Here is a 13,747-nt window from a genome sequence, read left to right as displayed (position 1 = left end):
AGCATTGGGAAGAAAGGAAATACAGCTTCCCAAATTATTTTCTTTATATATGTCAATGGTTAGACCAACATTATTTCTAAGCACATATAGGACTTGATATCGAAAAGGAATTTCAAATCTTGTAAAATGTGAGATATTTTTTGAGAATTCCAGAATTCCAGGATTCAGTCAAGCATATCCTTTTTGCAACATCATGACCAAGCTTTTGTGCTGCTCTTGTACTCTTCTACACTTGTAACTCACTGGCTTCATATTGCTCCATTTGATGTGTGTTCAGTGTGTGTTTGGAAATACAACATATCAAGAAAAAACAAACATTGTTTTGACAGACTTTGGACTCTGCAAAGAGAACATAGAGCACAATCAGAGACGGCCCTAGGTAATTTTCAATGGTAAGCAAACAGTATTTTGGTGCCCCCACAACCAATCATTAATATATATTTTCTGTTCGTCATGGGAGTTCTGTGTGCCATATTTGGTTCAATTCCATCATTGGTGGAGTTCAGAATGCTCTTTGATTTTAGATGAACTATACATCCCAATAACTACAACTCGCATATGTCAAGGTCTATTGTCCCCCAAGAGTGCCTCAAGCGCGCCCCTGGACAAAATCAACTATACTGCGAATGCTTACTTTGCGTAATGGGTTGAGCTGCCCCTGAGCACAATGGCACAACTTCCACATTTTGTGGCACTTCTGAGTACCTTGCAGCTGAAGTCCTTCATAAGCAACCCTATGACCGAACTGTGGACTGGTGGTGCCTTGGAGCAGTCCTGTATGAAATGCTTTATGGACTGCCCCCCCCCCTTCTACAGTAGAAACAGACAGAATACATGAAGTTACTTTTTAAAAAAAATAATTCATTACTATTACTTTTTCTGTTGTTAAATGTTAATTTGCCAATAATTTTTGCAATCTTATAAAAGTAAGCTTCTGTAGCACAGCGGGTTAAACTGCCTGCTCCAGAAAATCTTGCCGACCAGAAAATTGGTAGTTCAAGCCACAGGTAGAGTGAACTCCTGCCATCAGCCCTAGCTTCTGCTTAAGACCTAGTAGTTTGAAAACAGCAATGTGGATAGGTACTACTGTGGCAAGGAGGTAAAAGGCGCCCTTGAAGACATGCCAGCAATTCGATCAGGAATGCGTCCATGGATGACAGGCTCTTCAGCATGGAAAAATGGAACATCAGCACTTCACCATGGCTGAGTCAAGCACAGCCTCCAGATGCCAGAAATGTAAAAGAGGGAAACCTTGCCTCTGTCTATGTGTTGTCTGTCTTTGTTAATTGTTTAATGGCATTGAATGTCTGCCATATATATGTATTCCATAATCTGCTCTCCTCAGGGAGATAAAACAGAATATAATAAAGTATTTTATTATTATTATTATTATTATTATTATCATCATCATCATCATCATCATTATCCTTATTATCATCAAGAATTTGTAGCAGCACTTATAACCTACAGGTAAGCGTCACACTTTGCTATTTTTCGAAGCCCAAACAGAAGCAGGAGAGAAAAGGCAGGGTTTCCAGCATTACCAAAGCATGCCTATCTCAGCTGATTTGCAGGGAATTTCTAAACTCTTTTGATGATTATATTAACTCTCTTACACTGTCTAATTTTACTATTTCATGTAGTGCCACATTCATAATAAACACAATAATAATAAAAGGTGCAGAGAAGCTCATTCTTCAATTGTAGTATTATTTGTACTCCCCCTCTATCAAGATCATGGGTTATCTCTGGTTCTAAATGCTGAGATGAAACTCAAAAATAGGCATGAATGAACATTTACCACATGGCTGTCACTGTTAGGCACATGCAACCATATGGAATATCTAGGGTGTACATAAAATGAAAATAAATGGCAAAGTAATTTTTCACCACATCTCTTCCATGAATTTGAAGTACTTTCACATGCATAATAAAATCCACCATATCATGTGGGCTGTTTGCTCTAGGCAAGACCTTCACTACTTGTTGTCCTCCAGGTGCCTTGGACTTCAGCTCCCAGAATTCCTGACCATTGCACAAGCTGGCTTGGGCTTCTGGGAGTTGGATTCCCAAACACCTGGAGGGCCACAGGTTATGCAGGCCTGCTGTAGACAATGATTTACAGTTGCCCAGTAGTGACATTACTGATGATGGCATAATAATTATAGCAAATCATCTTCAGATACTCCCAGTAAACAACAAAAGTCTCTTTCAAGCATGTTATAGAGCTTGTTGTTGATCATCTTGAATTTTGAAAGAACTAATATAACCCATCATTTCTCCCAGTCTTGGTTTTCAGTATGTGCTGGATTTTAGAATGTTGCTGCATGATTTCAGGCTCTTTAGCACCGCATCTTGCCTAATTAATGTCATGTTGTTCCATCCAACGGTCTATGAAAGGACTCCCACTGGTACAACAGGATTTCCCCCTCCTCTTCCTCCCCATTGCATCAACCCCCCATCCCACCACAATTTTCCATCCAGATTTTCTCTGGAAAATTCCCAAGCCTCTAGAAGAGAGAATGGCAGCACAGATGGCTCTGAGGGCTACATAAAAGGAAAAGCAGAATACTTGTGGAAATAAAAATAAATACAATTTTCCATCTCATTTAAAGGTTCATATCATACACAATAAGAGGGAGCTGCAGGGAATCAGTCTTACATAACAGAAATTTACATTGCTTGTAAAGATATAGAAAGAGCTAAAAATGTTGCACCACTATACCCTTACAAGCTGGCAAGTTAACGAGAAATGTTTACATGTATATCATTAACACAAACAAGAAAGATCCACATTTTGCAAAGTGACAAGCATAACTGTTCCTGAAAATCCAGGAGCATGGGATGGGGTGCTATCATCTTTCCTGAATTAATCTGAATATAAGATCAGGATATTTCCAGAAAAGGATCAAAAGGTAAAGGTATTTTTCACATCCAGGGAAGTTTCCCTTATAAAGTCCCCTTATAAAGTTTCATCCAGCTCTCTTAACTTCTGATTCTGTAATCCAATGGGGGAAAGGGAATAATTTAAAACAACCTGGAAAGGCATTTGTCAAGAAAACAGGTGGATGAGCCCAATAGTGGCTAGCAGTTCCCACAGCAGTGGGAAAGTAAATCCACTCCATTTTTGTGTGAGAGAGTGGTTGTGTCCAAGATGTTACACTGATTTAGGAGATACATTTAGTTCTGAATAAAACTTGTAGGAAATTCATAATCATCTTTATTGATGTTTTTATTAGCCTGTAATTTTAATTTTATGGAATGATGATTGTTTATTGTAGTTTTTGTCTACAGTTTATATAATTTTCTGTATTTGTGGATTGTTGTAAGCCGCCCTGAGTCTCTTCAGGGAGAGAGGGCAGGGTATAAATAAAGATGATGATGATGATGATGATGATGATGATCCCACTGACATCACCACAACATGGTGGGGGTGAGTCAAGGATTAGAAAGACAAACCCAAATTGCTTGTTTATTCTCCCTTGTTATTGTGCTGGGCGAGCATAACTATAGGGAGGTAGGCAGTGGTGGTAAGAAAAAAAGGTTGTGACACAACGGCTGTGAATGAAGTCATTCATGGATTAGAAAAAAAGCTGCCCAGAACTCTCAGATGTTACCATGCTTCTCTCATATTTACTCTGAATTCGTGCAAATGCTACCCCAGCAGCGTTGCCAGCTCAATATCATCCCAAACCCTGAGGCTTGGGAGCCAAAACCTGAGAACTAGGGATGGCCTCAACTTCCATGACTCCATGGCACCCATTCACTGCAGTTGAGGTTTATTTGTTTGTTCATTTGTTTGTTTAAAAAAACCCCATAGTAGATGCAATCTCAATTTTGGAAATTAAGATGTTTAAATATATCCACTTCACAGGCTTTGAAAAATCCATCCTTCACTCCTCACTGCAGTAATGCAATTATACCACACCTGCAATTTCAGGCTTCCATTCTGCACCAAAGGCCACTTAAAGCAATTCAACAGCTACCAGCAAATGACAGCTGGCAAACCCAAACCTTCCTCCGGTAGTCTATCATATGCAATCAATTGCAAACAGAGCATCAGCAGGCTCATCTCATTATTTTCTGGCTAATTCCCCCAGGGAAAAATACAAAAAAAAATCAGCCCTCCACTAAGTCAGGATGCTGTAATACCCGCCCCAACCTCTCAATTCCTTTCTCCTCTCATTTTCATCAGTTCACTACGCTGCTTTGGCTTTTCAGCTTGATATCCGTTATGTTATGTCAGCTGTTACATTACTCTTAAGACAATAGACCCCAGCTGGCTGAGGTCAGATGTAAAAACAAGGACCTAACAAAGCCCTGGGCCCTCCGGTTATATTGAAATTGAGATACACACTGAATGTAGCACTTAATGACAAACTACTTCCCAGACTTTTTGGACAAGACATAAAGGAAACACCTGTCACAGCAAGTGTTACATGCTAATCCTGATAAATTTTAAAATCCTCCTCTATGCTCCATTCTGCTGTTTTCACTAGGATTCCGCTTTTGCTCCCAACCTCAAGAAAAAAAAATGTTTATTATTAAGTAAAATTATAAATCTGAAATCGACATAAAGAGATACACTACACAACGTGAAATTTGCTAATGTGAATATTTAACAACAACCATTCTTTTGCAGGATTTCTTCCAAAAGAAACAAAATAAAGGAATTTTCAAATTCTGCATAGATAAAGTATAAATTAGTTGTAGTTTTTAAATTAATATCATTCCAAACTGTGTTTTTTAAAAATATATCCATGGACATTTTTAATGTCTATCAATTAATATATTGAAACCCCTTGGTAGCCACTGAGGTTTAGTTCCAGAATCCCCTATGGATACAAAAATCAATGACTGTTCACGTCCCAGTGTCACAGTACAATGGTATCCCTTATACAGGGTTAGTCAAAATGCATAGGCCAATAAGCCATTCAATTGAATGGCTTATTGGCCTATGCATTTTGACTAACCCTGTATAAAAATGGCAAAATTGAAGTTTGCTTTGGGAATTTTGGGGGGAAAGTGGGTATTTTCAAATTTGAAAATGAATTCCCGGATACACATGCATGCACATCATATACAAACACACATACATAGATTTTAGTCCCAGAAGTGTGGTTTAGGTGCTCTCATTCCAAAACAGCAAGAAAAAGTGGTCTAAAAATGGCCAGAAGTGACATTCTGTCTCTTGAAGCATAACTTCCAGCAAACTGTTGAACACACAAATACAGTCTGCCAAGTGCCTGAAGGAGCCAAAAACAGACCTCCAATACCCAGAATGTTCCCATTCCTGATACTGGGGATACAGTCGCTTCTGGTTGCTGATATCAAATGAGAGGCTCCCTCCTGTGCACACAGAAGAATGGGCAACTTGGAAGGCACTGAACAGACTGCGCTCTGGCACCACGAGATGCTGAGCCAACCTTAAGAAATGGGGCCACAAAGTGAAGTCCAGACAACTTATTACAATGCAGTTTGAGCTCTGCCACATGCACAATGGAGGACCTTCTTAAAGCAAAACCAGAGGCACTCCGGGTGGCCAGCTACTGGTTAAAGGGCATTTAATATAATGCCAAGTTTTTTAAAGTTTGTGCTTTTTAAATATATTACAACTGTGCCCTTGGTTTGCTACTGATATGACAAATAAATAAATTGGGATAAAAGTTCATCTTTCTTTATCATGCTGCCCAATGCGTACCACCAACTGTTCATCCAACTGAATTTTCTTTTCTTTTTTCTTTTCCCAGCAAAAGATAATCTCCGCCCATGCAGCTTAGTTTGCCAACAATGGCATTAGCCCTGGTGGTGAATGTTTTGGGGTGGTGCAGGAGCCCACAGATGCTCCATTACAGTCATTACAGTAAGATTATCCATGTCATATCATATAGGCCATGAAGCCACCAGCAGATGGCAACAGCCATTTGTCCCCACGGGTCTGTGCTGGATTGCAATCTGTCACATTAGAAGGTTGTCACCAGAGTCACCCATAACATGGAGAATATTACATTTTCAATTCAATGTATTTATTTATTCACTTCATATCCTTTACTTTTCCTTTTAACACAAAGACTCGAGCAGGAGTTCATTACTAATTTCATTAAGATAAAGAACTGAGGTATATCACACATTTTACTGACATGTGTATCTTTTATGAATCTTAAAAAGTTGTTACTTCTTTTGTTTTGTTTGAGCCCTGCACTTTGTTTCAAAGCGACTCACACACCTTCTGTCACTTCATCCTTATAGCAACCCCGTGAAGACGGTTTAAGGCTGAAAGAATGTCACCCAGTAAATTTCATGGGCCCCATCTACACTGATCATTTAATTCAGCTCAAAACTAGCTTCAAACTGTGGCAGCCAGACAACAAACACCCATGAAAGTGCATGAAAGGAAGCCATTGCTCTTGTCTTTTGTTTAATCACCATCTGAGACTAGTTCCAGGATTTCCTGTGTAATCATATGCACAGCAAAACCACTTTCTTCAATAATGGTTTCAAACTGCATAAAATGGTCAGTGTAGATGAGGCCCGGGTCGACAACCAGGAAGTTAAACTAGTTTCCTAGGCTCTATTCTAACATTCTAACCATTTCACTGCTTTTTCCTCTGAGCAGGTTGCTTTTCACTGTAAATAAATGGGAAATATAGTTACTAGGAACTACCTGAGCACTGCTGGAGCCATATAAACACCCTAGACAGGAGTTTTAGAGAGGTACCATCTGCTGTCTTTCTTTCTCTTAATGTCCTGTCCTCTTAGCCTTACCAAGGCACCATAACATTGAGGAACTCTTTTTACAAATGTGATAAGATTATGCAAGCATTATGCTTTGTGAATTCACTCTTGAGAATGTCTTTCTTCACTTTTGAAAATCATAATTCTTTTATTGTTTTTTTTCCAAAATACAATAGTGATTAAATTTGCTGTGCAGCCATGTAAATTTAAACTAAATTGTATTTCTTTTACAATACAGTTCAACACTGCCCCCTAAAGACTATGTGCCAACTTGTAACTTAAGCAAAATGGGAACATGAGAAGCAGCTTTTAAGAAAACATTACTTAGTGCACTTTAACTATTACACATATTCTCATCACCCATTTTTTTCTGTATTAATAATATCCTTTCTTATCTTAAATATTCTCTCCTGATAGTCCCATTTCGTATTTAACCTCCAAAACAGTATGCTCTGAAAGCCAGTGCCTGCTGGAATTTTTTAAACAAACAAATTGTTTTGTATTTTCTCATATATTGTATTATCCCATTTTTTTAAAAAAAAAATATCCATGCAGCATTGAGGCTCCTGTACAAGTTCAAGCTCACACAGAAAATAACATGGTACACTCTCTGCATGTCATCTGTGCATTTTACACTCAGGTGATAACCGCAAATATACCTGCATTTAGTTCTTTGCACTAGCATCTTTCCCTTAATTTCATCCTTCTATTTATCCTTTTTGCTGCCAACACAGCCAGTATTCACAAATCCAAGCTTCTTTATGTCCTTTGAGCTGGGTGAGAAAGTGCTTGCAAGCCAGAATGTGTTTTATAGGAAGGAGGGTGAAATGAAGAAAGTAAACATCTTGTTATAGTAGGAGTGAGATGTAAGATAAGGAAATGACGTCACTGAAGTAGCATGGAACTTCAGAGTTTTGGAGTCACACACCCCTTTCTATTTCTCATGCAACCCAGTGGTTTCCATCCTTTGTGTGTGGTTAAGTGGGTGGGGTTCACTGTTGGCTAAAAGCTGACCAGTTTGCAATAAGACCTTAGTTACTAAATGAGTAACTAAGGTCTTATTGGCTAAGCTTTGTGGCATATTTTGGCCCAGCTTGAATACACAACGCAACACCAGTCTGGAGCGGGGGAGCAGGAAGACTCTCCCACAGCAATGGGAGGGGGGGGGCTGTCATTTTTAACTGTTTTGATGGATTTTAACTGTGAATATTTAATGCTGTTTTTTGTTTAATTCTACTTTAATGTTTGCATTTTTGTATATTTAAATTGTGTACTAATGCTTTTATGTCAAGCCACTTTGAGTCCCCATTGGGGAGATAAAGTGGGGTATAAATAAATATAGTAAGAATAAGAATAATATCACAATGTATAAAATGGGAAGAGAGATGTATGTCATTACAATTATTTCCCTCCCTGTTAACTATATAGCTGGACAAATAATATGATACAGAGCAGAAACAGTCCAAAGATTCAGTCCACCTCATTCATACAACTGCCTCTGCCAAAATGTATTAATAGTAAAGCAACCAAAAAAAGCAAATCTCCAAGGACATGTGCATGCTTTTTAACCCAAGATTATTATTATTTGTTCCAGTATGAGCAAAGATTAAGGTTGAAGAGAAGAAAATTAATCCACCACACGTGATGTTGCACATACATTATATATTTCTTGCAAAAATGTATCCTTATAATTCTAGATCCAAAACTGACAATAAAATGAGATCCCTGAGAGAAAATAGCTTTTTCAGGCACTCTGAATATCCCTCTGTGTATAAAACTGTTTAATCCACTTGGATCATGCGCTTGGATTTTCTTAGATCATGCTGAGATAACAACATTCTGCCGTGTCGTGGCACCATGAAAAACCTGCTTATGAAAATAAAAGAAAAAATATAGTTTCACAGGGAGAATACATCTGTGAATGTACTTTTTCCATCATTTAAATACTGAACTCTTAGAAACAATTTTTATACAAATAAGCTTCATTCCCTTTATGAGTCATGGTCAAAACTCCCTTACACCAATATCTTAAACATGCCAAGTATACATATACCCTGCGGCATGATGATCCAGTCATAGGTTTGGCTTCAACATGAGTTTATGTTGAATAATTTCCAGCACAGGACTGAGAGCCAAAATCCTTCTAGCATCACCACCTAGTGGAACTAAATTGACCCTACAGCCTCTTGTCCATCTCAGAATTGGAAGGAAAACAAAGATTAGCAAGTCATCTTTATGAAGCTCCACGCCAACAGAACTGTGCGTCATTAAACATTGATTAAAAGAGATAAAGTTGTGCATGTTATTATTTCTCCCCTTATTTTTTTTTAAGTTTAACCTTGGTTGTTTCATGTCCCAGGTACTTTCAAAAATCTTCATTATCTTTTGCAAACTCCAAAAGTTATTTTTATCATTAATCCTATTGTTATTCTTAATAGAAATCTTAAATTTCTTGTGTAAAACAATGCAGTAATCATTACTTTAAAACCAGGGCAGCCAATTGTTGAGAGATAGGGAGCCACATTGCCCCCATCTTTTGCCCCCGAATGACCTCTAGGAATTTTAGGGCCAATTTCCCCATGTTTTCTGCAATGGGCATTGGGCCACTTTAGCCTTTTTTTTACAACATGAAGTGGCCTGGAGGGGTTCACAAACAAGGAAAATTTTCTCCTTCCCCTTGCCCATGGCAGGCTGTATAGGACATCTAAATGTAAAAAATGAAAAGAGGTTGGATCCTTGGTAGGGCCTGAAGAACTGTACCTGAATACAGACAGCACAAATATCTGACTTACAAATGACTCATAAGGCAACAGAAAGTGAGAAAAAGAGAAGGGAAATTCACTCTTGAAAGAGTTATCATGGGAAAAAAAGATGTCTTAACTTTCTATCCCTGTGCTGATTGGATTTTGAAAAAAAATGTCTTGTTGTAGAAACAAGAATTTGTATTGTCGAAGGCTTTCATGGCCGGAACCACTGGGTTGTTGTAGGTTTTTTTGGGCTATATGACCATGTTCTAGAGGCATTCTCTCCTGACGTTTTGCCTGCATCTATAGCAAGCATCCTCAGAGGTAATGAGGTTTCACTACCTCTGAGGATGCTTGCCATAGATGCAGGCGAAACATCAGGAGAGAATGCCTCTAGAACATGGCCATATAGCCCCAAAAACAACAACCCAGTGGTTCCGGCCATGAAAGCCTTCGACAATACAAATTCTTGTTTCTACAACAAGACATTTTTTTTTCAAAATCCAATAAGCACAGGGATAGAAAGTGACGTGAAATCTTTGAAACAGGGGCACAGACAGCAACACAAACTCCAGGGGAGTGGTAGTCCTTCCCTATGTTATACAAAGCTCTTTCTTCGTGTCAGGAGCAACTTGAGAAACTGCAGGTCACTACTGGTGTGAGAGAATTGGCTATCTGCAAGGACCTTCCCCAAGGGATGCTCCAATGTTTGATATTTTACCATCCTGTGAGAGGCTTCTCTCAGGTCCCTCCATGGGAAGCTAGAGCTGAGACGAGAGCTCATCCCACTCCCCGGATTCAAACCGCCAACCTGTTGGTCAGCAGTCCTGTTGGTACAACGGTTTAATCCACTGTGCCACTGAGGGCTAAGAAATATATATTTGTGGAAGTTACACTTAAAAAATGTGCCTGCTCTGACTTACAAACATATTCAACTTAAAAACAAAGCCATAGAACTGATCTTGTTCATAACTTAGGAACTGCTTGTATAGGCATTTCTTTTTTTAAAGTTGTCCTAAAACTGGATTATATAATCTTGATTATCTGTTTTGATCATCTGGATTATATTTCAGTATAGAAGGAGCCTAGATCAGAGATGCATGAAAACTCTGGGGTTCATCCAGATATTTGACGCTCAATGGGAGTTAAAATCCAAAATACTAGGAACCTCCCATGCAATCCTAAATACAGGAAGAATGGAAATCAATGCATTTATATCAAGCCAGTTACAGATTTCAAAGCCAGCATGGCATGGTTTGAGAAAATCCCACATTATCTGAGTGTGGACTCAGATAACCCAGTTCAAAGTGGATATTGTGGGGTTTTCTGTCTTGATATTCTGTGATATAGGGTTGTGTGGAAGGGCCCTGGGAGACCAACCTTCTGTGGATCGATTCTGCTGTGAAAATCTCATAATAGATTCATTTTAGAATTGCCATAAATCAGAAATAACTTGGAAGGCACGCAACAATAAAGTTATAAATTCAGATTTTTATGTTAATCTCCAAACTTAACAGAAACTAATTTATAATGTCATCATTCTTGATTGAACAACTTTTCACAATACTGCAATGAAATTTCATGTTATACTACTTGAATATATTAGCAAATCAGAAGAAATAAAATACATTATAAAAAATAAGATTAATCTCTCAAGGAAATACACATATGAATTATATCTACATTAAATAAATAGTCATACTCATACCATCCAAAATAATGTCCCTGTGGCGAGAGCTGCATATTGATCGATCGTGGAAAGCACACTGAATATAAGGCAGACCAGCACTATGAGGAAGCTGTAAAGAAACAAAAGTAAAATTCAAAATCACAAACCTATTTAGTGGAAAGTTATCTATCATGACAGAAAGTAAAGGCCAGAAATGGGTGTTTAAAAAAAGGCTGTCAGTCCTCCAGTAATGAGATAACCATGACAAGGATCAAAGGGAGAGGTTGCATTGCCCTATAGGTGAGGAGCCAATTCATCCCTCTGTGGCAAGGATAGGAATCAAATAATATCCAGATGTTGGATTTTAATTCTAAGCATTCCTTCCTTTTGTATCTGCTAGATTAGTGTTATAGGGCCCTTCCACACTGCCATATAATCCAGAATACCAAGGCAGATCATCCCCATTATCTGCTTTGAACTGAATTATCTGGGTCTACACTGCTAGATAATCCACTTTCAAACAGATAATCTGGATTTTATATAGCTGTGTAAAAGGGCCCAAATCTTAACTTCTGTAGGGTTGCATGATTTCTACCCCTATATTATGACTATTTTTATTATGCCATTTTGCTTATTTAAGTTATATCCCACCTTTCTCCATATTATGTAAATCAAAGTACTCTGAAGATGAAACAAACTACAGTTAAAACAATATATGGTGTAAACCTTTTAAATAAATACTATATGTAACATTAACATGGCATTAAAATGTAAGTCAGTTTAACAAGTTAGAGAGCAATGTGGAGCTTGGAAACAATTTCATAATATGGAAGAATTGTGTTAAAGGGATGTTGGATGTTGGTATGCTGAGCTTCTTGGTGATAACCCCTCTTGGGAAGTGGATGTCCAAGCATACCCTAACCAAATGAGAAGCTGCATGCGTAAACTCATTCCTGGTGCTCAGTTCTACTTTGCAGTCCAACTACCAAAGCTGGGTTCATGCAGAGGTACTCAAATTAATTTTAGCAAACATTTAAAAGTCATATTAATCCATGGCATAGATCTTTTTTTGCTCCACGCAGGCAACTTTGCTACAGAAAAACATACATGCTACAAGGCCTGGTATGTAAACAAGAACATGTGACTGGGACCAAAGAGCAGCAGTAGTAGCTATCAGCCAGCACCAGTTTACTAGTGAGCCATTGGCTTGCAGTTCACATCTGGAAGTTGTTGCAACTATTCCAGCTGGCTGAAGCAAGCCAGATGCATATTTGGGATCAATGTAAGCTGATCTCATAGGTCCCAACCTATTAGATCAGGTTACATTGATCTGAAATATGTTAGAAATTTGCAAATGCCCCGATGAGAAGACTAGTGCTGATGTAGCAACTTTGTACATTATGTTCCAATTTTGTTCTCGTCTGCTTATTTGTTAACAGAAGTATTATTGTAGATGCTTAACAGAAGATACATGTTTAGACAAATGATTTTCCCCCAGTTATGACATGGATTTCCTGAAAGAACTCTGAGCAGTGAAATGTCTTTGTATTTTTTTATGAAAACAAAAAGGAAGATGCACAAACAGGATACATGTGTGTGCCAAGAGTTAACTAAGGTCAGTAATTTAAAATGCAATTGTGAGAAAATGTTTGTGAAGCCATTTGGATTGTCACAGATTGGCAATTTAAACTGTTACTAGCTCTTAAATTTTGGGCCATTCCTACATAGAGAGCTATTTTGTTTCTATGAAGTACAGGGGTTTCTGTGCATGGTCTTGTGGTCTTGACATAATATTCGTTGTTCTTTAGATCTAGATTATAGACAAGGCTATTTCTTCTCCCATAAATTCTATTTGCTACATCTGCTTATAAGTTCAGGATCATTGACATAGATTATAACCTCACACTAAGTTCAGATTTAGTGTTCTGATAGACAGACTCACATTCTCCTTTACAATCTCTACAGAATTCATAATTACATCAATAATATAAAAAGTAATGTAATTCTTCAATACGTTGCTTCTTGAAAATAGAAATGAGTAACTTCATGTTTTTTCCCCCATTGTAAGAAAGTCTTCTAAAACCACATCATTTTTAAATGTTGTTTACAATTCAGGATTAATCTGTGCAAAATTTGTGAATGGTTGCTTTGTGCAGGAAACAGCATTTCCTGCATAGGAAGTAATATTTCACTGCAGAAATATTAATTCCTGCACCAAAATGCTATGTATTAATTTTGTGCACAAAAAGTCTGAAAATTGGAAGATTATCATTTCAGGATTCTTCTCTTGAATGCTTCTTGTAATGTTTTAAAAACATTTTTCAAAGATTTTTAAAATATTCTTTCTACCTCTAGATATAAACCATATAGGCAGCAAGGCAGTCTTAAACCATCACATTTGTGTCACAATGCCTGATGTCTGGGATGATGTGCAAATGCACATAGACTGTTTGGAGCTCAGAGACAGATGCTACCACCAACTTTTGAGCCCATCACTCTATCTCACCACCAGATGGCAGCAAGCTAATACTCTTTGAACTTTCTTCATCAATCAGAAAAATAATACAATTAAAAATCATTAAGTGAAATGTATCTCCAC

General features: G+C 37.9%; 1 protein-coding gene across 2 annotated transcripts in view; it reads right to left on the bottom strand.

The window, feature by feature from the left end:
- KCNQ1 (potassium voltage-gated channel subfamily Q member 1) overlaps positions 1–13,747 on the bottom strand; it is a 371,634-nt gene that overhangs the window by 312,755 nt on the left and 45,132 nt on the right. For both annotated transcript variants that reach the window (XM_060768420.2, XM_060768431.2), the window contains exon 2: positions 11,188–11,278. In XM_060768420.2, the coding sequence (XP_060624403.2) occupies positions 11,188–11,278 (91 nt within the window). The remainder of the gene's footprint in view (positions 1–11,187; positions 11,279–13,747) is intronic.

The sequence above is a fragment of the Anolis sagrei genome, chromosome 1 (genome assembly GCF_037176765.1).
Source record: "Anolis sagrei isolate rAnoSag1 chromosome 1, rAnoSag1.mat, whole genome shotgun sequence".
Classification (NCBI taxonomy): Eukaryota; Metazoa; Chordata; class Lepidosauria; order Squamata; family Dactyloidae; genus Anolis; species Anolis sagrei.
This window is presented reverse-complemented; position numbering and strand designations above follow the sequence as displayed.